This window comes from Microplitis demolitor, chromosome 4, assembly GCF_026212275.2.
Source record: "Microplitis demolitor isolate Queensland-Clemson2020A chromosome 4, iyMicDemo2.1a, whole genome shotgun sequence".
NCBI classification, from domain to species: Eukaryota; Metazoa; Arthropoda; class Insecta; order Hymenoptera; family Braconidae; genus Microplitis; species Microplitis demolitor.
This window is the reverse complement of record NC_068548.1, coordinates 20,820,295-20,842,784: the sequence shown is the minus strand read 5'-3', so window position 1 is coordinate 20,842,784 and position 22,490 is coordinate 20,820,295. Positions and strand designations below refer to the sequence as shown.

Genomic DNA, 22,490 nt, shown 5'->3' with positions numbered 1-22,490 from the left:
ATTATTATTATATTTACTCAAGTGTTTTTATATATATTTTCAATGAAACAACCTTACTTTATCAATCAATAATATTTATCAGTCGTTAATAATAATAAATACTAACAAAATTTTTACTTTGATGTTAATTATAACACAAAAGCAATAATTAAGCTTATAATATGGTAAATATTATTTAAGAGTTTTTAAAAATATTATTTTATATTTTGCTCATGGAATTTTCCTCTTCATTAAATTCATATACTTTTTATTATTATTTTGTTTATTTTATTTAAAAATAGTCATTTATTTTTACAAGTATATCAATGGGAATGAAATTATTAAAACAATAATTAAAATAAATGTGCATATGAGTTGGCTAAATTAAATATTTGTCGAAAAATAAACTGGGAGCATCGACTGAGAGTTTAAAATTTCTTAAAATAGATGCTGATGCCAACCGTTCGTTCAGGGTTAAACGTTATGAATATATATATTTATATGTATGTTATAAAATATATAAATGTATGTTGGTTACATATGTGTCATTAAATATATTTGTAGTTGCCGAAGATGGATGTTAACCCGTGGGAGCTTCCGATGTCTCTCTATTTTGGCCCTTGACTCTTAATTCTCCCTCTATAGATATATATATATATATATATATATATATATATATATATATATATATATATATATATATATAAATATATATAAATACACAACGTAAAAAATATTGTGTTAAGATCAACACAATCTGTATGTTGGAAACGGTACATAAAAAATTTTCATTATTTTTTTTACACAGACCATTTTTGCCAAAGTAACCTTCTTATCTTATAAATGTCAGTTAATATTTTCCAAGTGTTAAAAAATATATAAATTGAAAATTTTTATAAAGAATTTAATATATTAATTCAATTAATTAAATTTGAATTTTTAATATCAAGCCCGAAAATTTTAACACAATTACATAATATTTTTTACTATTTATATATTATATCTTTTTTTTGTTACTTTCCTCGCAGGTACATTAATTCTTGTCTTTTTTAAACCATATAATGACCTACTCAGGAGTTTTATATATTTTTAGAATCCTCAAATAACTTTAACATACTCAGCTATCGTGTTAAAGTTATGTATATATAATATATATATATAATATATATATATTGTTAGTTAAAATCTAGAATAGAGCATAAATTATTAATAGTTTAATTTTGAAAAATCAAAAATTATATTCTGATGTAAAAGTAAAATTTTAAAAATCTGTTTGATCTCAACTGCAGGCGTGAAATTTAAAAATCCTTTCTAATCCGAGCTTACAATATATATATATATATATTGTCAACCAAATAATTTGATACTCAAAGCCATACTCGAGAATGCATAAAAGCCAACGTAAAAATCGTTACATTTATACAGTACATAAAGTACTTACGAATAATAAAATAGCATTGCGTTAAACAATAAAAGGGCGTTATGGTTTACTATAAAATACGTATTATTAAGAGCATAAGATGTTATGGTTTATAATACCAAGTTACTGTTGCGACATAAAAATTTAATAGTTCAAGAATAAAATACTAACTATAATTAACAGATAAATCAAAATGTTAACAACATTTTTTATTTTTTCAACTTTAAAATAGCTGTTTTATTGAATCACAAACCGCAATTTACTTTTTTCCACAATCAAATATCACTTTTTTTAAGCTATTAACATTTATAATTTAATTAAAACAATTGTTAATTAAAATCAATTACTTGTCTATAAACAGGATAATTGAAATAATTAATTTTTTATTAATGTTTTTAAAATTTATTTTTATGAAAAACAAATAATTGTATTGTTAAATCTATTATCCGATTTAATTTAAACTACCCGCCGTTTTTTTAAAACTCGTAATTTTTCTCACTACCACGGCAGCGCTGTCGCCGGCGCGGTAGAGATAGAAAACAAATATGGCTGCTCAGATTACAATACACCGGTTTTAAAATTAGTTTATTTGTCGTAAGCAAACTAAAAATATTTAAGTAGTGATATGTTATCAAGTTAAATTCTATGAAAATCTAAAATACATCCAAGAAGAATTCTGTAGATTAATTATATCTTTGAAAAGTTATCGTCTTTACAAGTTTATTCTCAGCTTCATCGATGTTACCGGAAATAAAAATTTAATTTTACTTTTCGCTATATTCGCATCATATTTATTCAAATTTTCGGTGTTAAATTTCATACACCTGTGTTATTTTATTTTAACACCGCGCAGTGCATATCTTATAAATTATATAAACTATTTAACGTGAGCCTACGGCAAAAAATTTTCAAACGAATGAAACACTCAGCACCTTCACACTTGAGGTGTGCAAAAAATTGTATTTTCATAAAATTAATTATTATTAATTGCTTTTATTAATTAGCCAACGCATGAGTAATAATTATCATTACTAATAAATTAAAAAAAATGTTTCAGGGAGGGAGAAGGAGGTGGCGTGGGCGGGCGAGCCACTTCAGGAGGTGGCAGGCGAGCCCCAAGTCTTCGTCTGGTGAACGGCAGGGCGACCACGGGGGTTGGCCTGCACACCAGCAGCACCGAGTCCGTCCGTTCACCCCATCAACATCTCAGCCAGCCGCACGGCAACAACATCAACAATAGTTATTACAGTACTGGCAACAATGTATCCTCCAATAATCATCCGCGGTTAAATAAGGATGACAGCATCAAAATCAGTATCGAGAACACAAACACGTGCACCGACAGCCTCGTCACTGCGTTAGACGACGAGACTCTTCTCATTACCGATTTTCTTAACGATACAGGTGAGCTAAAATTTATTTTTACTCCACAATATCTCACTACTTTTAATACTTTTTTTTTTCTTAATCACTATTACTTTACTGTTACTGTTATGCTAGTCATTATCATTATCTTTATGCTCGAAGAAATTCAACATCAAGTTTAGTCTAATTTTTTTTCTTCTTTTCGCGCATCAACGTTCAAATTCATACTCCGTGAAATAATTGCAACAATTCGCGTATGTATCCTTGTCACGTAAATCTTAATTTGTCGATGTTATACTTGTAAATTAAGATTAATGTGGAGAATGAAGAGATATTAGACCTTGGATCGTTACTGATAATGTAATTCTGTAAATTGACGGAATTCATGTACCAACATTTAAGTATTTCCGCGTTTAAACATTATATTTATTTTTTTAAATTCAAGATCAAAAATTACCCGCTATTATTTATTTTTTCATCCAATGACAAATTAATAATTTTATTATTTATTTATCACATATATTAATATGCATATATAATTTTAACTGTACATGAAAAAGTTTTAAACTTTGATCGATAAATAAAATAAAATTAAAACGCGTATTTCAATCATACAATTCTTTTATTTTTACCAACTATAAATTCAACAAAACTGTTAATTAATAAATTTAATTCATAACAATAATAAATATGAACTAATTAAGTTCCACGATATTAAAAATTAATTTTAAAAAATGATTATTAAAAAAACGCGTTAGCGTGAGTGTAGAGTGTAAAATAAATATGTGCATAAAAATGCGTGGGTAGTCAAGCGACTGCTGAGTAAAAAAAAAAAAAAAACAGCCGTCGAAAAATCAAACGCGAAGATACGGAAAGTATGAAGGTTGTAAAAGTACTCGGAGGATTTCCCGCTCAATTGACCTATCGTTTTTACGATCAGTAATACCTAGACTCTGTTTCCAATAAACTCTTTTTTTTAAAAGCACTTGAGACCCAAAATTTCACCATTAACGACCCGAGAGCAATATCCATACACTCTCAACAATTTATTTTTTTTCTCCCAGAGGAATTAAAAACATTGCTGCAATAAATTAAAACTTTTATCAAACTAGTCCATTTTACAAAATATTTACCATGAAAAATTACTGATTATAATATCTAAAAACAAATTACAGGCAACGAGATGAATTACAAAGGAAGCGGTAAAGTCCACTTCGGAGTGGACGACGTGTCGCTCTATGGGACGCCGAAAGAAGAACTGGGCCCGGGTCTACCGGGCCAGGAAGTAAAGCAGAGTTTCTTAAAAAATCAACTGCAGGCGTTGTTCCAGCCTACAGACAACAAATTGGCGATGAAATTATTTGGTAGCAAAAAAGCCCTTATGAAGGAAAGAATTAGGCAAAAAGCTGCAGGTCACTGGGTCATACATCCTTGCTCCAGTTTCCGGTGAGTTCAATTCATGCCCTATACTCGCAATACACGATGTAACTTCACACACAAACTATACAGCTATGGACTACTAGAATTTTTATTTGTCGTTTTTACGCCGCTATATATATATACATATATATATTTTGCGACAGGTATACGAGGGAATATAAAATCTAAAACATTTACAATTCACTTACACATAAATATGTATAAACATATACATATATATTTACTGGTGTATGGAGGTATATATTATATAACACACATACAATTTTTAACGGTCTTCTTTTCAAAGGCAGAAAAGAGTTACAGTTTTAAAGTAATATCTCTCGCGTTATATTGTTTGTAACCCTGTGGCTATGGCTCTTGGTTGTCTGACCTCCTCTATTCTCTTTTCTTCTCATCTCATTTCATCTCAACTCACTCATCTAGTGTTTCGTCTGGTTGATTTAATACTATATATCATACATTCTCTCGGTTGAATCGAGACAAAAACTCGGGCAGCGGATCAACCGCGTACAGTTATATATCCTCCTGAGATATTGATCTATCAGAGAGTATTCCAGTTCCTGTCAAAAGTTTAACCCTTAGGGATTAAGCCATATTCATATATATTTTATTTTCATTTTTAAATTATATTTTTAATTGAAAGTCGTATGTTTAAATGTAATTTGTTACACAAATTTTTTATCACTTGGAAATAACCTATTATTTTTTTTTGCTCGCATTACTTAAGGTTTTTATTTTGTTCAATCGGGTTATTTTTTTAATTTTTTAAAAGCTTCTCGAGATTTAATTATAGATTTTTTTTTTCTAATGGAGTATTTAAAGTGGCGGCTTTAAAAAATTTATTGTGTATAAAATTAAAATTTAATGATTATTATTTTTTTATGGCGTTAACTAAAGATAAGATTATCTAAAATTGTTTAATAAAACGACAAAAGCATGCCAAGTTCACGCAATTGAACAAAATTACCTTGGCGCTTCCGTTAAAAGTCTTATTTAATTACCGTCATGTCTAAAACGACACGAGTTAAAGTATGGAGTCCATTATTCGTCCGGTGACAATTTAAAATAATGAAAAAATCTAAAGTAATCATAAGACTTTTTTTCTAACTGACTATAAAAAAAATAATAATCTTCCATGTTGTCCGTTGATTACTTTTTAAATTTACATTTTAATACTTGATTTATTATTTTTAAAAACTGACGTAACAATTTAAAATCTCGCGTGTTGAACTAAAATTCATCTCGAGAAATAGAGCAGTGGCACTTTTACTCATAGTTCAACATGATCGTAACACTTATCTGTTGTTTCTTTTATACACGCTGTCATCGTTTGTTGGTTGACGTGTTGACGAGAAATTTCCGTTTATACACTCATCTACTCTACTCATTCTTACACTGTCATTTTATAATCAAACATGAGAATAAGACAACAGAAATATCTCACAAGCATTTTAATCATCTACACAACAGATCATTTTTTTTATACTGAGATACGTCTAATCAAAAATTAATTTTTTTAAATTTATAAGTATATCAGGTTTCATTTTTTCTCATTTTTCAACCCGTAACCAACTCAAAATTCGAATTTAAAATAAATGTTTTTTAAAGTCACAAAAATATTTATACTGAAGTTAGCTGACGTCTAATAATTTTCGGATTTTTTTAGAGACGATAAATTATAAAAAAATAATATTTTAAAAAATTGCACTTATAGTTTTTTTAATTTTCTACATGTGCATATTTTTAGTTTTTTTTTTTTTTTTTATAATTGATTTGTTGAAAAAAAAAATTCGAAAATTGACAATTGTCTGCTAATATATAACACTGGTTAACCGACGTCTAATAATTTTTTTATTTTTTTACAAACGATAAATTTAAATAAAAAAAATTATTTGAAAAAAATGCACATATAGTTTTTTAAATTTTCTACAAGTGCATATTTTTAGTTTTTTTTTTTTTTGCAATAGATTTGTTGAAAAAAAAATCCGAAAATTGTTAATTATCAACTAACTTTGAAATCATAAATATTTTTCCTGTAATTAAGAAAAAAAAATATATATATCAATCGCAGACAATTGTCTATTATAAATAAATATTTGTCATACAGCACATGAATAAAACGGATATAAACAATTGATCAAATGAATTAACGGCGTGATTTAAGTATAATTAAAATTCAAGGAATTAAATTATGAGTTCGTGGAAAAAAAATAATTCTGAATCGTTGCTTTTAATGTATTGATTTAATGCTTGTCAATATAGATTTAATGGATTCAAGTTTTGTGTGGTATATTAGTTAGATGACATGCATGTACGCCGATAATGAAGGTGCGTTAGACATGATTATTAGCTCGAGGAGAATTATAGTATAGAATAAAGACATCACTTGTTCGTGTATGATGTGCAAATTCTATAAGGTATTGTGTGCATGTATGGGTGTGTATATATATATTATTGTATGGAACGCGTACGTGTATAAGCTTTCTCTCTCAGTACTAGCAGCTGGTCAGCTGTTGAAATGATCTCATAATAATCATCCGATTAAGCGGAAAGCTATTGTCAGTATGTATGCTAGCTGCCAGCCAGTCAACCAGCTAGTGGGCTTTTAGACACATCCATACATCCGTACACACATGCATGTATTACCCTCGTGTATTACACTATTCACCTCACGTTCTATAATAATTTGACCGTGTAACAATGTAATATTCAATCATTGTTATTATTATACTTGACGCAAAAGATAATAGTTTAAATATACAAAACTATTTTCATTATCAATTATTTTTTCATAGCTAAAGTTCATATTATCAATTAAAATAAAGTTTTTTGAGTAGGGGTATATAGGAGAATTATAGTTTATTCGTAATCAAAATTTACAAGAAAGACCAGAAAGCTCAGAGAACTCGAAAACATTATTATCAATGAACTTTTAAGCTCAAAAAATTGTAGGACCAAAAAAATATACATTTTAGTGAAAAAAAAATCATTTTTGATGGACTTTAAATTCTTTAAAAATCCAAGTTTTGATGCGTCCTTTCAATTGCCGCCAAACACATTCAAATCGGTTGATTCGTTCCACCCATACAAAAAAATATATATGTGACATATATGGATCAATGCATTGGCTATATGGGACATTTATATTTTTTTGTGCGGGTAAAGATATCGTACGACCAAAAATAGTTTATATGCGGACGTCCATCCGTAAGTAGTCGAATAACTTCCTAGGACCTCAAAATGTCGAGATCTGATGAAAAGTTAATTTTTGAAAATCGGACCGAAACCAATAACTTCCTATCTTTTTAAAATTTTCAATTTTCATAGCGGGAAGTTTAAAAATTTACGTTATATAATCAATGGAAATATTTTGTTTTTATGTTAATTATTTTAATTTCAATAAACTATATTTGGCTTAGAAAAAAATTTCATAATTGACGAAAATTGATGTTTATTTTTGCGAAAAGTAAATAAAAGAACAAAATAATTATTGAAGTAATGACAATAAAAAAAAAATTAATTATCCAGTCGAGAAATATTTTCTTGTTATCAGATTTTTTTTTCTTAGTTTTTGAATTTTTTTTTTTATACATTTGAATACGAATTCCAGAACTTGATTGCATGTACGAATAGAAAATAATTTTAATTTCCATGCTCGCGATAGAAAAATTGTAAGATGGAGAACATTTTTTCCAATCTTAAATTTTAATTAATTTGGGATCCGAAATTTTAAATATTTAAAATTCCTTTTGAATCTTTTAAAAAATGAAAATTATAACTCATTAAAACTAATTGCTTCCAAAATAATTTTATGACGACCTTTCCAATAAAATATATATAAAAAAAAAAAAAAAAGAACAATAAACAATTAATTAAATTATTTTAATTGTGATCATTCGAATGTATAATTTACAATTCAATTAATAATTCTCCGCATCAAGTAATTTATTTTTTCAATACATGATGGAAAACTCTAGTGTAATTAATACGCAAAACATTGATAATTAACGTCAACATTATTTATTTTTCCATTATAAATTAATTGCAATAAAAAGCTCAAATAAACGGAAATTATTTAAATCGTAATATTTAACATTTTTAATAAGTAATTAAAAAATAAAATAAATATAATGTGAATTTAATAAACAAGATGAGATTCCAAAGAACATTCTGATGAATTTGTATCTTTTATAAAAAATCAAGAGCAATTTAATATATATATATATATACATAAAGTATAACATTTGATATGTGGTTTGTAGCCATTTCGTAGGGTCAATTAAAATGTCACATCACAAGTGCAGTCGTCATGTATAGCTTCGCAAAATGTTGTGCAACTTGGTTGTCTATTCATTCAAGTCTTCATTTGATTTAACTATACACATATATATTGTGTTTACTTTAAATACATTAATTTATCATTTGCATTCTCCCAACAAGTCGTCACGTTTTTTATTCAAATTAGACAAGTCTTTATTCGTCATTCTACTTGCATACAATAACAAAATTATATCAATAAATTCACAGTCAAATTTAAACAGGATGGCTACAAACCGGGAACTCGGGAATTATCAGGGAATTTTATGCAACCGGAAAATATTATGGAAATGTCAGGGAATTTCAAAAAGTATTTGGGAATTTAATTGCAACAGTTAAAAATTTTAAAATTTCTCAATCATTACACTAGTCACAAAAATTAAGAAATGAGGAAAAAATCTCAAAATTTTTAAGTGATTTTCAACAAGCTGTAATTCAAAAAAAAATATAATCATATAACAAAAACAAAAAAGTCAAATTGTAGCTTTAAGTGTCTAGTTTTCAAAGCTGTTTTTAAAATTTTCTTCTGATGCATAGTCGCGGTGTAATCATCGAAAAAGAAATTCCAAATTTTCGCTTGTTTTTACTGGAAAATTGTAAAATATCAGGGAATTTTGAAATCATTTTTTTGTGGCCACTCTGTAAAAAAAAAAAAATAAATAATAAATTTGTTTAAATTTAAAAACACGTTTTAAAAATAATCATAAAGTAATGCTTGGTTTATTTTTTTTTTATTTATTTATTTTTGTAACGTTCTACAGAAAAATAAAAAAAAAATATTTCCGATTGAAAGCATACGTCGACAATCGAGGCACATTTGCATACCCTAGTCGTGAATTTATTGACGTACGTGAGTATCGTAGCTGTGGGATTTTCTTATCCACCTGAAAGCAAAAAAATGTCGGAAAGAATAGAGGTAAAAAAAAGTAAAATGATTGATCAAGTGAGTGATTGGGTATGCATTGTAAAAGCAAGTGGATTTACACAGCCTTAATATAAGCTCAAAGAATAACTCGAAGTTCTTAGAATAACTAAAGTGATCGGCCTTCAAATATATAAAAAAACGTTTTCACTACACACACGTTTAACGTCACTTAAAATCTTTTTATTCGTGATACTCAAAACACATTTTTCCAAGCCTCAGTTTTTTTTATTTTTAAAGTCTCTCAATAACATCCTGTCTCACAATTCAACGTAAAAAAAAATTCATTTTTTTTTTTTAATTTTCAACTAAAAATATATTTTTTATAATTAAATGTAAAAAAAAAATATTTTTTTTTTTTTTTACAAAGAAGAAAATTTTTTAATGCATTTTTGATGATAAGTAAAGGCATGAAAAGATTGAAAGAAAACATCAAATATTAATAGAAAAAAAATTTTTTTTTTCAAACTTTACTACAGTATTGTTGAAATAAAATTTATATATACATATATATAAAGTTGATTCAGTTTTCAAGATTTTTGTATGTTATAGTAGAGTAGTGTCTCGCCTAGAAGGCAAGAAATAGGAGTAAAGTAGGAAACTTATACGTTTTGAATCCTGAGTTTAGATTATTTAAGCACTTTTTACAATCTCTCGTCGGATGCTATCGTGATTCGCGGCAAGAAGTTTTTACCATCTTCTTTTACTACTTGAAGCATTCAAGAAAAAGAAGAAGAAGAAGTAAAAAAAAAAAATAAATAAGAAGAAAAAAATAAGAAACTAGTTTCTATATCCAGCTTTGCTTTCCCTTCACCCTTGAGTTCTTCTTCCAACTCAGTAATCGAAAATGTATAAGAGAAGCTGTTGTTGGTTGGGTGATAGCCGGTTTTCTTTAAAAAATTTCCACAAAGCAAATGGAGTAGATTAAGCCGAGAAAAATAAATCTGGAAAATGATAAAAATAAATATATAATTATAAAACTTTTAGAATAAACTTGAGTTTACTAGATACTCTTTTACTTCTCATTTGTCATTTGCATTTCAGTTAATTTTTAAAGAGTCTGCTTTTATTTGTTCGTCGACTTGGCGCAAGTCACGATATGCTGCTTCAGAGTATTTCAGATAAAATATGTAGCGACTAAAAAGTTTTAGTGTCACTTTAAATGCTGATTTAACAGCGCATTGACTCGTCTATATTTTCTGTCTCTGTAAAATAGTAAATGCGCGAATACGACGTTCGAATGTAATATTATTACCGAGCCAACGTATATTATTATGTTGTATGATATCTTACAGGCATTATATAACTCACCCTAATGCTGTCATACCGTCAAACAAGCCGGTACTAGCCGACTGTTTAAATTCGCAAACTACGTAATGACTAGAACCCACCATGAAGGACAAGTCCGCATAAATTGTATTCTATATGATAAAATAGTATTAGCAATCTAGTGTAGGCTGGTTTTGAATTAAACTACTAGATGAGGATATACTGAATCGATTATTTAACGACATGCGATACATTAAATTGGATGGTAATTTGTTTACGATCAATGATGGATCTAAAATCAATTGAATTAAATACTCTTTAAAATTTATCGGAAGAATGCAATTTTCCTGCCTTGAATAAATTTTTCAAATAATAAATTATTTTATGTATTTGCTGTTAATAGAGAAAATTGTATAATAAATATTATTTTAAAACTACACTGTAAAAAGAGCGGCGTTAAAATTAAATAACACAGGTGTAGGCGGTGTTAAATCAGTGCGAAAAAAAATTCCACATATACAAATTAGAAAAAAAAATGTATTATATATAAAAAAAAAATATAAAAATTTAATGAATATTTTTTGGAGGAAATTTCAATTTTGCTGAAAAATATTTTAACATCAGGAAATTTTTTTTAACACCGGTAAAGAATTTACATCTTCGGCGGTGTAATTTTGGTAACTGACCTAATGAACTTTAAAAATTTAACTTTACCAATTTGAACTTTTGTAAATTCGAACTTTGGTAAATTTGAACTTTTTAAAATTTGAATATTTTATATGGCCACGCACACAAAACCCCTGAAAAAAAGGCACCATACTATTCCAAGTGTATAGGTTTATATAATTTATATTTCCACGCACACAAATAAAGATAAGAAAAATAATATAATATAATAATAATAATAATAATAATAATAATAATAACAATAATAATAATAATAATAATAATAATAATAATAATAATAATAATAATAATAATAATAATAATAATAATTATAATAATAATAATAAATAATAATATAATTTTAAAACCTAAGAAAAAAGGTTAGTTTAAATCGACAAAGTTCAAACCACTACAGTTCAAATTTACAAAAGTTAAAATAGTCAAGTTCAAATTTACAAAAGTTAAAATAGTCAAGTTCAAATTTAAAAAAGTTAAAATAGTCAAGTTCAAATTTAAAAAAGTTAAAATTGTCAAGTTCAAATTTACAAAAGTTAAAATAGTCAAGTTCAAATTTACAAAAGTTAAAATAGTCAAGTTCAAATTTACAAAAGTTAAAATAGTCTAGTTCAAATTTAAAAAAGTTAAAATAGTCAAGTTCAAATTTACAAAAGTTAAAATAGTCAAGTTCAAATTTACAAAAGTTAAAATAGTCAAGTTCAAATTTTCGAAGTTCTTTAGTTGTGGAACCAATTTTACACCGCTTTCGGTATTGAAATCTAACACCAAACATTTCAACACCCACATCGCCGGACTTACCCCGGTTTTTTTACAGTGTACTTTTAAAATTTTAAATTATAGTGACTTCTTATGGAAAAATATAAATTATAATTGTTTTAAATAATTTAACCTTCATCTTAATACATAACCTTGATTAATCGCGGCCTTTGGGGAAAGTATGTCGATCATCAAAGCAACCTGTTTGTTTAATCTTATAAATTATCTGATTGACTCTGCCGATTACATCCGGCTCAAATTACTTGAAAAAAAAATTCGATCATTTGATTATGATATACTTTATATTTGAATATCAACGTAATTAACAGCAGCTAAAATTATTATAAATTTGCTCAGATCATTCCATATCTAAACTCACTCATAAAATATCTGTACGTTTTATGAAACCGGTTCAGGAAATACGCAGTAAAAGGAAACTGATAAAAATAAATTTTTATTTCAATTACATATATTTTATTGAATTAAACTTACAAGTCATGTAGAAATCTACTTTTACTATTAATTAAAAAAAAATCATTAAAAAAAATTTTTAAAATCCGATGGAAATCCAGTAAAATAATTTAATTTAATTAAGAAAACAATAAAATTAATTGACTATTTTTTTAAATTGAATGATAAAAATGATAATAATCTATAATTATACAGGATAAAAAATAATATATATTGTTATTAAAATAATTGCTTACAAATCGATTATTAATGACAATTAAATTCTTTAGCACCAGTAAGACTTAATTAAAAAAATAATAATTATAAATTATCGCCCATAATTAATCGTAGTATAATGAATAATGCACTGATAATAATTATTTATTTAATGTCATTTATCACGTTTATTTAATCATAAAACCTATTGGATCGTTTATAATAATATACTCACATGTATAATATAGACACCCGCGCTACTATTTCAACAATTTGCGTGTCATATTTCCGAATATATAAATGCAAAGCTCTTTTAATATGACGTTTTATATGACACTTGACACTGATTCCATTTTATTGTTTCTAACGCAAACTTATTTTTCCTTTAAACAAAACTTAACATTTTATTATTCATATCTTTATCTACATCTACATCTATACTTATACTTCATATACCACATATATATATGTATAAATTTATTGAACAACAATTTTATTATTTAATATTTTAAAAATATTTTCCGATTATAGTCGAGATAAAGTAATAAAAGATTTTCGCAACATAAAATATTTATACGGTAGCTATTGAATGCCGCTAATCAATATAAATTTTTCATACAAAATACTTGTGTATGAAACTGTCTCATACATAAATCATACGGTGGTTATGGTTATGTATGTAATGTAATGTAATGTAACGTAAGTAGAGCTTGTGCTGATGGAAAAGTATTTATGGAAGACATATGTTAAAACTATCGTCGATCAATAACAAAACGATTAAGAACATATTTCATATTGAATGTTTTCCAAACAAACTTTACCAATAATTCTTTTCTTTAAATTTTTACTCATTTCTTATTAGTTTATTCTTATTATATTTCTACACGCAAACATTGCACTGCATTGTAGAAAATTTTCAGAGTAAATGCGGCTCAAATTCAGAGTAGATGGCTCTGTATTTTATTTGATTCCCTTGGAGTGAAATTTAGTCCGAGCTGGAGCTTATTTCAATATTAAATCTCCTAATCGGAGTGAATACGGAGTATTTTGCTTTTAAATTCCGTAACTGAGTGTCAGAGTAAATTTGGATTGAAATAAAATCAGTAATTACTCCAATTTCACTCTGGATTTTTTACAGTATATAAAAAAATGCGGAGTAAATAACTGCTCATTTATTTACTCCTTTCGGAGTGAAATTTACTCCAAAGGAAAATTTATTTTAATATTAAAACTCCAAATCGAAGTGAATGCAGATTTAAATCCAATCCGCTCTTTTGAAATTAATTCAAATTTGTAATCACTGAATTTACTCCCGATTTTTTCAGTGTATTCAACTTCGTAAACATTTAATTATTGTGTTTTTTTTTTTTCATTACATTAAAACACAACAGAGAACAGCCGGTTTAAACAATATAAATTACCCATTAATATTTGCCTTTAAAACTTGTTTGAGATTACTTTCCTAAGAATCGATTGTTAAGTCGAGATAAAACAAAGTAAAGTAAAGAGGCTTTTGAATATAAAAGACCACGGCTTACTATCTCATTACAACTGAATATCCACAAGCTCTTAGTCTTTCTTGTGCTCGTTGACATTTTTTTTTCTTTCATTCTATTCTTTCTATTACGGATAAATTTTACACGGACACAAATAAAACCATTATTTTTAATTTGAAATCTAAAAAAAAAATTTATTCGTTTCAACTCAAGCTTTTTTGCTCGTTACATTTTTTTTCTACTTTTCTTTAAATGAAATTATTAAATTTTTTTTTTTTTTTTTTTTCATGATTTACTAATTTATGCGGGTTTTTTTAAATTAATTATATTACCGCGGAAAAATGTAGGAAGACTAAATGGATTTTTTTTTCACTTTTTTTTATTTTTTTAAACTTTAAATTAGTAATAGATATCAATATTATTCCGCCTTCATATAGAAAAAAAAACTATTTCTTGGGGCGTAAAACTTTTTTTTCTGTAAAAAAAATTGAGAAAAAAATAAAAAAAATTTTTTTTTTCCTCACAATTTAAAACCAAAAATTAGAATATTAACATGTTTTAAAATATAAGCGAATTGAATTTAATGATCAAACAAACTCTTGAATAATTCATGAAAAAATATTATCATAAATTAAAATATTAAGCGATAAAAAAAAAAATTTGCCGATTTGTATAGAAACGTATTGCCGCCGCGCACTAAAGTAACAAACAAAACTTGACAGCAATATTTTTTCAGTTATTCACTGACAATAAACCATTAATATAGTATTGAAAATTAGTCAAAGATAGTGAATTGTCATTATAATACTGACTGGACACGTAGTATGAATAAATAGATTGATGAAGGCCAATTTATATTACATTTCCTGTCGATTCTTGCTCGTTCGTCCTTGATAGCCATTCGAATATTGGTATTCGCGATCGAATTTACGACACTAATCACATCTATAACTAAATATCTATATTAATAACTATTCATACATACATATACATATATATATATAAATAAATAATTGGATTTTAAGAGCATGTAGATGCAGAATAAGAAAGAGTGTTGATCTCAGTGGGCCACGGCCAACTTAACCGTAAGGAGTAGGAAGTGCTGCTAATATTTTATTACCCAGAGATTAACAGGCCTACTTTGTAGGCACAACATATATTTATATGCATTAATACGTACATATATATATATACTCATGAACTTGTATTACAATATTATTATTATTACCAACACAAAAGCTGAGTTTTTTTTTTTACCTTGGCACTAAATTGTAAGGCTTAAAAATATTTTTGTTTCTTCTTTAATTTATTTTAATGCTGAAATATATGTTAGAGTATTTATATATATCTGCGTAATAATAAAAAATAATATAGTAATAGAAGTAAAAAAAATCAAGACTAACTGAGTGTATTAAGTCTGAACGAGAGTATCATTGTCTTGAGTTTAATGTCAATTAGTGGATTTGTCACGGCCAAGCTTCAACGACACCAGATTAATTTAGAGAGTGGGGATGCAATTAAGAATTACTTAATTAATTAATTCGTCTCTATTCTCTTGCACTGCTGACTCTTGAAACATTGTCCGTGACCTGTACCCACCTTTTCACACGCTCAGTGCTCAGTGCTTTGCAAGTTAAAGCTATACCTGATCATTCTATCTATATGCACATACTTTTGATATATATATATAGGCATATATAGCTATAGCTGGAACAAATGGCCAAGGGAAAGAATACTAGTATACCCAGCATCCAGAATTGCTGCATTTTCTTTATCGCCTTCAAGCGCCGTTAACTCACCAGCAACTTTTTTATTCACTCCCACGTGCTTTCGCATAAGTCACCTTCATTTAATGCTATCGGACAAGTTTTTCCTTCTTACAAAACCTACGATAAAAATATCCACCGACGTCATCATTTCATAAGATAATTCCCTTTAAATTTAAGTATATCTTTTACTTTTAATTATTTTTTTTTTCGAATTTTATTAAAACTTTGTTTTTTTACACTATTCATTTTTGGCAACAATAAAAAATATCCATAAATCCACTCGAGCTAATCATAAATTTTCTAAAAAAACTTTATTTTCCGGTCATAAATTTTGTATGTTATTCCTATCAATTTTTAGCTGACGCACATTTATGTTTACTCTACACGGAAAAATTATGAAAACGGTTCCCATAATTCTGTGAAATTTTTTTCTATACCATCATAGCCCTGATTAGACAAAACAATTCACTCAATGATGAATGTGTATATATATATAGTAGTAAAATTGAATCGTTTTGAATCGTTTCTAATCGTTTTGAATCATTTCTTTTAATCAGGCACGAACTAAGACCATAAATTATGGGAGCAGTTCCTATAATTATAGGAATATTTCCCATAATTATAGAAATAGTTCCTATACCATTATAGGAACCATTCCTATAATATTATGGGAATGGTTCCTATACTATCCAAAAAATCCAAACATTGAAAAAATAAAATTCGTATTTGGCAAAAACATTTAAATTTTTAACAAAAATTTTTGTCAGCAGAACATTCAAAAAATTCAAATTTTATGAATAAAAATTTAAATTTCGATAAAATCTCAAATTTTGAAAAATTTCATTGTTTTGCAAAAAAAACTCATTATAATTTTATACGAATGTTTCCCATAATTTTCTTTCCGTGTATAAGCAATAATAATAATTAGTGTTATTATTTAACTTAATTATTTTTAATAAATTTTAATAAACGAAAATAATTTTAGCAAATTATTTTCTTGCTCATCAGTTGTGATCATATATATATATATTTATACTAGGTCCATTAAACAGATTATAGCGTACTCCTGATTATGTCAGCATCCTCCATCAGACAATAGAACGACCCCGTGTTATTGTTTAGTTTGTACACATGCTTATATATATACACATATATACATATATATATTTTACCGTAGGCTTGTAGGCTTTGCTCGTTTCACTATTGCCTCAAGTCAAACATTTATATTCTTCTTCTTCATATGTATTTATCCATATACATATCTACTGTATCACATATACACTAAAAACTAAACATATATTATGTACATTTATCTTTTGCTTATATGAGCCGCGACTTAAATGTTACACGTGAATTGATCGAGTCAAGTTGCACCGCGTTAGCAACTTAACCGTTGAGATTCGTCCTCATCATTTCTTCTAACTGACATTATAATCAATACTTAACCAACTTTAACTATATATATATATATATATATATATATATATATATATATATATTTATATGTATCTATAAATGTATGTAGTGAAACAATAAAAGTTCTATTGCACATTATAGCAGAGCTAAGTGTCGTATGATTTAAAATCGGAAATGACCGCAAGAGAACGCGGAAACGATGTTTCTAATATTAGAAAAGGAATCAATGACTCAAATGGGCCAGATATTTATTTTTTTTACCTTCTATCTTTTAATAAGAAACAGTTATTTCCATTTTTAAAAAGTTTAAATTAAACTTGCACTTTAAGTTCGACAATAGAAACCTTTTTTTTAGCGATCGGAATTGACGTTGGAAATTTTTTTTATTAAGTAAAAAATTTTAAAAAGAAACAATTGTGTTATTTTAAAAGCCACGTGATGGCGAACTATAAAAAGGTGTACTGGACAATGAAAAAAATAAATTTTTTTTTAATTTAAAAATGTAAGAGCTTTCCACTGCATTCGTGATTCGTTTGGTTGGTTGTTTTGTAGGGGCTAAAGCAAACGGGTGGATTCGCGCAGTATCTCCTAGTGAACGAGCACAAACATAATCCTATTAAGGAATTACATTTCCACAAAATCCATCTTTGGGTTTTGTATAACCGACCTAAATGCTAGAATATTCTTTACGCAGGTTGTGAACTAAACATTTTATCTTTACGGACTATCAGCTGATTCATTACAATTTTCGGTTACATAATTGACCAAGTGAATGACAATCGACGTATTTTTTTTAATTAAGGTACTTGACCATTTAAAAATTTGAAAAAATTCATTTTTTCTGCATTGCCTCTTTGTACTTTTAAAAATCACTCCCAAAAATTTTTTTTTAAAATTCAAATTCTAACATAAAGAAATCAGTGAAAGTGCGCTCTATAGTTGCGGGAAAAAATTCAAACGCGTTTTTCTCAAAATAACGTTTTTTCAAATGGCGGACAGTTAACCTCCAAAACTCGATCAGTTTTAATAATTTTGGTCTCGTTTTGTTCGTTGAGATGTTTTGGATGCGAATTTACCACATTTTGATAAAAGAAATTAATTATAACATTTTTTCAGCAGAAAATAGTGAAAAACAGGGTTTTTTTTCAGCCTTTCTTTCAAACAATCGCCATTTTTTTATTTTTCGCAAATTCTGGTAAATTGTCACCTAAAAGACCTTGCTCCTGAAAATGCTGTTTTTTTTTTTTTTTTTCAAATTCACCAATCCTGAAATTAACATCCGCAGGACACCATTTTTTTGAGGCCTCGGTTTTGGCGCTATTGAATAATTATTCAAAAATGAAATTTTAAAAACTCAAGTATTTTTGTATTTTGCAAGCTTTAAATAAAAGTTTCAAAAAAATCGATGTAATATCTTACATGCCTGAAAAAAAATTATTGAAAATGTTGTATTGTTTAGTTTTCCAAAGTGCCCGAGTACATAAACAAAAAGATACAAATTTAAATATTATGCGTTTTTGAATTTGAATTATTTTTATTTTTCATATGCGAAAATACTTTTTAATTTACTGTTAATAGTCACAATATTCTGTTAGATTTTTTTATTTTTTATCTTCAATCTTTTTATTTTAATTTTTATTGTGTCCAATTATCCATTCGTTATAGATGAAATTATTTATTCATTCGTAAACCCAGTGCTCGATTGAGGATTAACAAAAAATCGATGATGTGGCTGGTATTGTCACGAGAGAATTTTCATTCGACAGAAATCTAGTTCCCGTGCGAGAATACTTTCTTTTTTTTTTCATATTGTATTTGTACGTCTATTTTTTTTCTCTATATATATATGTATATATTTTTTTGTATCATGAATTGTGCTTGAATCAAAGCAATTAGAGACTACAATAAAATATCTCTCGTTTATATTTTTTATCTTCAACTATTTCAACCATTATCGAGTATTTTTCGTGTACTTTTTTGTGGTGATCAAAAAATATTAAAAAAATTGCTGAGGAAAAAAAAACTTTTGCAATGGCCGGCCACCTGTTGTTTGTAACTGCGTACCTTATATTTGTCCAAAAAAAAATGTACTGTTAAATAACTCAAAATTAATATTTATGAACTGCTTTATTTATATTTTTATTTCGCTTGTTGCAGATTTTATTGGGATCTTTGTATGCTGCTGTTATTGGTAGCCAATCTGATAATTCTGCCAGTTGCCATTAGTTTTTTCAACGATGATCTAAGCACCCGATGGATAGCCTTCAACTGCCTTTCGGATACGATATTTCTTATAGATATTGTCGTTAATTTCAGAACGGGTAATGTCTATTAATTAATTTACTTTTTTTTTTTATCAATAACTTCCATAATTGAATTGATTAATATAATACTAGAGTTAACCGACGTCTTTTTCAATTTTTTTTTTAAAATAGATCATAAAAAAAAATATTTGGAGAAATTGCACCTGTAGTTTTTTATATTTTCTACATGTGCATGTTTAGTTTTTTTTTTTTTTGTAATTGATTTGTTTAAATAAATCCGAAATTTTCGACTGTCTTCTAACCAGTTAATTAATTCATGGCTTTTATTTTTTCGGTCATACGGTAAAATAAAAAAAAATTTATTGTAGATTAATTAAAATTTTGATAATTTTTAGTGGGTCTGTAATTAAATACTCTTGAGATTTTAGGAATTACTAAAGAAATAAAAAAAAAATTGTTTACCCTGTGGGAATCCCAATTTTTGTAGAAAATTCAATACTGAGATTTATTTGAAATATAAAAAAATTTTTAGGAAAATTCTATTTCGGATTGGGCCAATTTCCATTAGGAAATTATTTTACTATTCAATAAAAATTTTGATAGTCAATATTGTTAATTTTCGAAAGTGTGATTTTAAAATTAAAATTTTATTTTTTATAATTTATCTACATCAATTCGTTCCCATTATGTTGAATGATAAAGTAAAAAGAACATTTCATGAAAATGATCATAATTTATCACTGAAAAAAAATCATAAGGAGCTCGTTAACCTCTTTTTCTTATGGCCGAAAGTTTAATCTTTCGAATGTAACTTATAGATTATAGCTCAAATTTTCTTCTAGAGAGCGGCAGATTAAAAAGAAAATAAAAACATTTGAAAATTTTTTATCTGTTACTTTAAATAGTAAAAATAAACATCAGTTAAAACTTGCAAATAATTTTTTTTTCTACAACAAATATATCTGAAATTGTAGTCTAGGGAATTTTAATAATTTATTTTCAACTCAAATTACTATATAATTTTTTGAATTTGTGCTTGTCAGTTAAATCTGAAAAAAAAAAAAGAAGAAATAATTTAAAAATTATTTTCGTAATGAATCTAAAAAAACATTAAAGATAAAAAAATAATAAAATAGAGAATTACACTGCACTTTATTTATATCACATAAGTTATAAATAGTTGAATTGAACGATCACTTGAACTCTCTAACTACACCATCAACATCTAGTTACGAAAATATAACAGTAATTCAGTTCAGCCGGTGATCTGAAAACCCGGAGAAATATTTGAAATTACGTAATAAAATGTAAATGCGCAAATAATGTAAATAGAAATAGAAAGCTATTGGAGATAATATTTATTGAATGATTAAAAATAAATATATGTAGGGGTGTGCGAATCGGGTTCGAATCGAAAAATTCGAATTTCCAAAAAATTTCCTTATTCGAAAATTTTCAAATTATTAGAATTTTTGGTTTATTTGTAACTTTTCAAATTACTTAATTCGAATCGAGAAAATTTCGGTCAGCTTTCAAAAATTAAATTTTTTATTTAATGGAAAAGTTTTTAAAGTAACCAAAAATAATTTTTTCGTAGATTCGTGTCTAAGCTCTATGTACTTCTGACTAAAATTTGAAAAAATATTACAATTTTAAGTCGTTAAAAAAAAAAAAAAATTTGAAATTATTCGTAAATTTTCGAATAGTTCCAAAATTTACGGATAATTCGTAAGTTCGAACCATTCGCCCCAAAAAAATAAACGAAAAGTAAAAAAAAGCGGTGGTATACACGTGGTTTAAGACGTCGCATAAAAAATAAATAAAGTTGAGCTTTTATTTGTATTTTCGTTTGCTTACACTTGACACCACACAACAAGACTATTGTTTGCCCGTTGAGGAAGACTCAGAAACATCTTGACATTTCATTATTACCCAGGGATTAATTTGATGCGCCTTTGAGTGGCATAAAGCTAAATTAGGTCACAAAAAACAACACACTAAACATTTATTCTTATTCAACGTCCACGTGTGCTCTTTCATCTCTAAATTTAAAATTAAAACGGCTTACACGCCTTTGTAATACGCAAATTAAATCCTCTATTTTATTAAATATTATTGTATTATCAAACATTTAATTTTCTCTTAGTGCAATTTTAAATTTAATTTACAATTTAAAATTTTACCTGTAATTAAATAATAATAATAATAATAATAATAATAATAATAATAATAATAATAATAATAATAATAATAATAATAATATCTCATATTATCATCATTTCTAATGTTTAAAAAAAGAGTTAGGATATTAGTCATCAAGAGGAAAGTTATCATTCCTGTTCCTTCCTCCCTTACGTAACTTCATCCCTGAGATGATGTAGAGGCTTTCACAGCCGTTACGACCGGAAACAACACTCTGGGGAACTCCTTAGCAATATCAGCCTTGCTCGAGTCACCACATACCAAATTCCATGTCTATTTCCGGCTCTGCAGCTTTCAAATCCCCGTGAGAATCCACTGAGAAAATTAAAACCGGTATCTGTCTGTTACTCAGCTCTGAAAATTATTTTTCCTTTTTTTTTTTAAAGTCATAGTTATCTGGAAGTAATGATCATTTTTAAGTAAATAAATTATTTTATCAATTAATGTCCAAATAAATTTTAGGTTTAGTAAAAACTATTTTTTTTTTTAAAGACAATTATAAATTTCTGAATGTAATGACTGGTG

The 22,490-nt window shown here is 26.9% G+C and overlaps 1 protein-coding gene across 4 annotated transcripts in view; it reads left to right on the top strand.

The window, feature by feature from the left end:
• The first annotated feature begins 2,481 nt into the window (after positions 1–2,481).
• LOC103580990 (potassium/sodium hyperpolarization-activated cyclic nucleotide-gated channel 2) overlaps positions 2,482–22,490 on the top strand; it is a 45,447-nt gene continuing 25,438 nt past the window's right edge. The window contains exons 1-3 of one of the 4 annotated variants that reach the window (XM_053738788.1): positions 2,482–2,803; positions 3,940–4,210; positions 19,657–19,820. In XM_053738788.1, coding sequence (XP_053594763.1) covers positions 3,948–4,210; positions 19,657–19,820 — 427 coding nt within the window. In that variant the 5' untranslated portion in view covers positions 2,482–2,803; positions 3,940–3,947. The remainder of the gene's footprint in view (positions 2,804–3,939; positions 4,211–19,656; positions 19,821–22,490) is intronic. The other 3 variants (XM_053738789.1, XM_014440935.2, XM_014440934.2) reach the window with 3 other exon arrangements.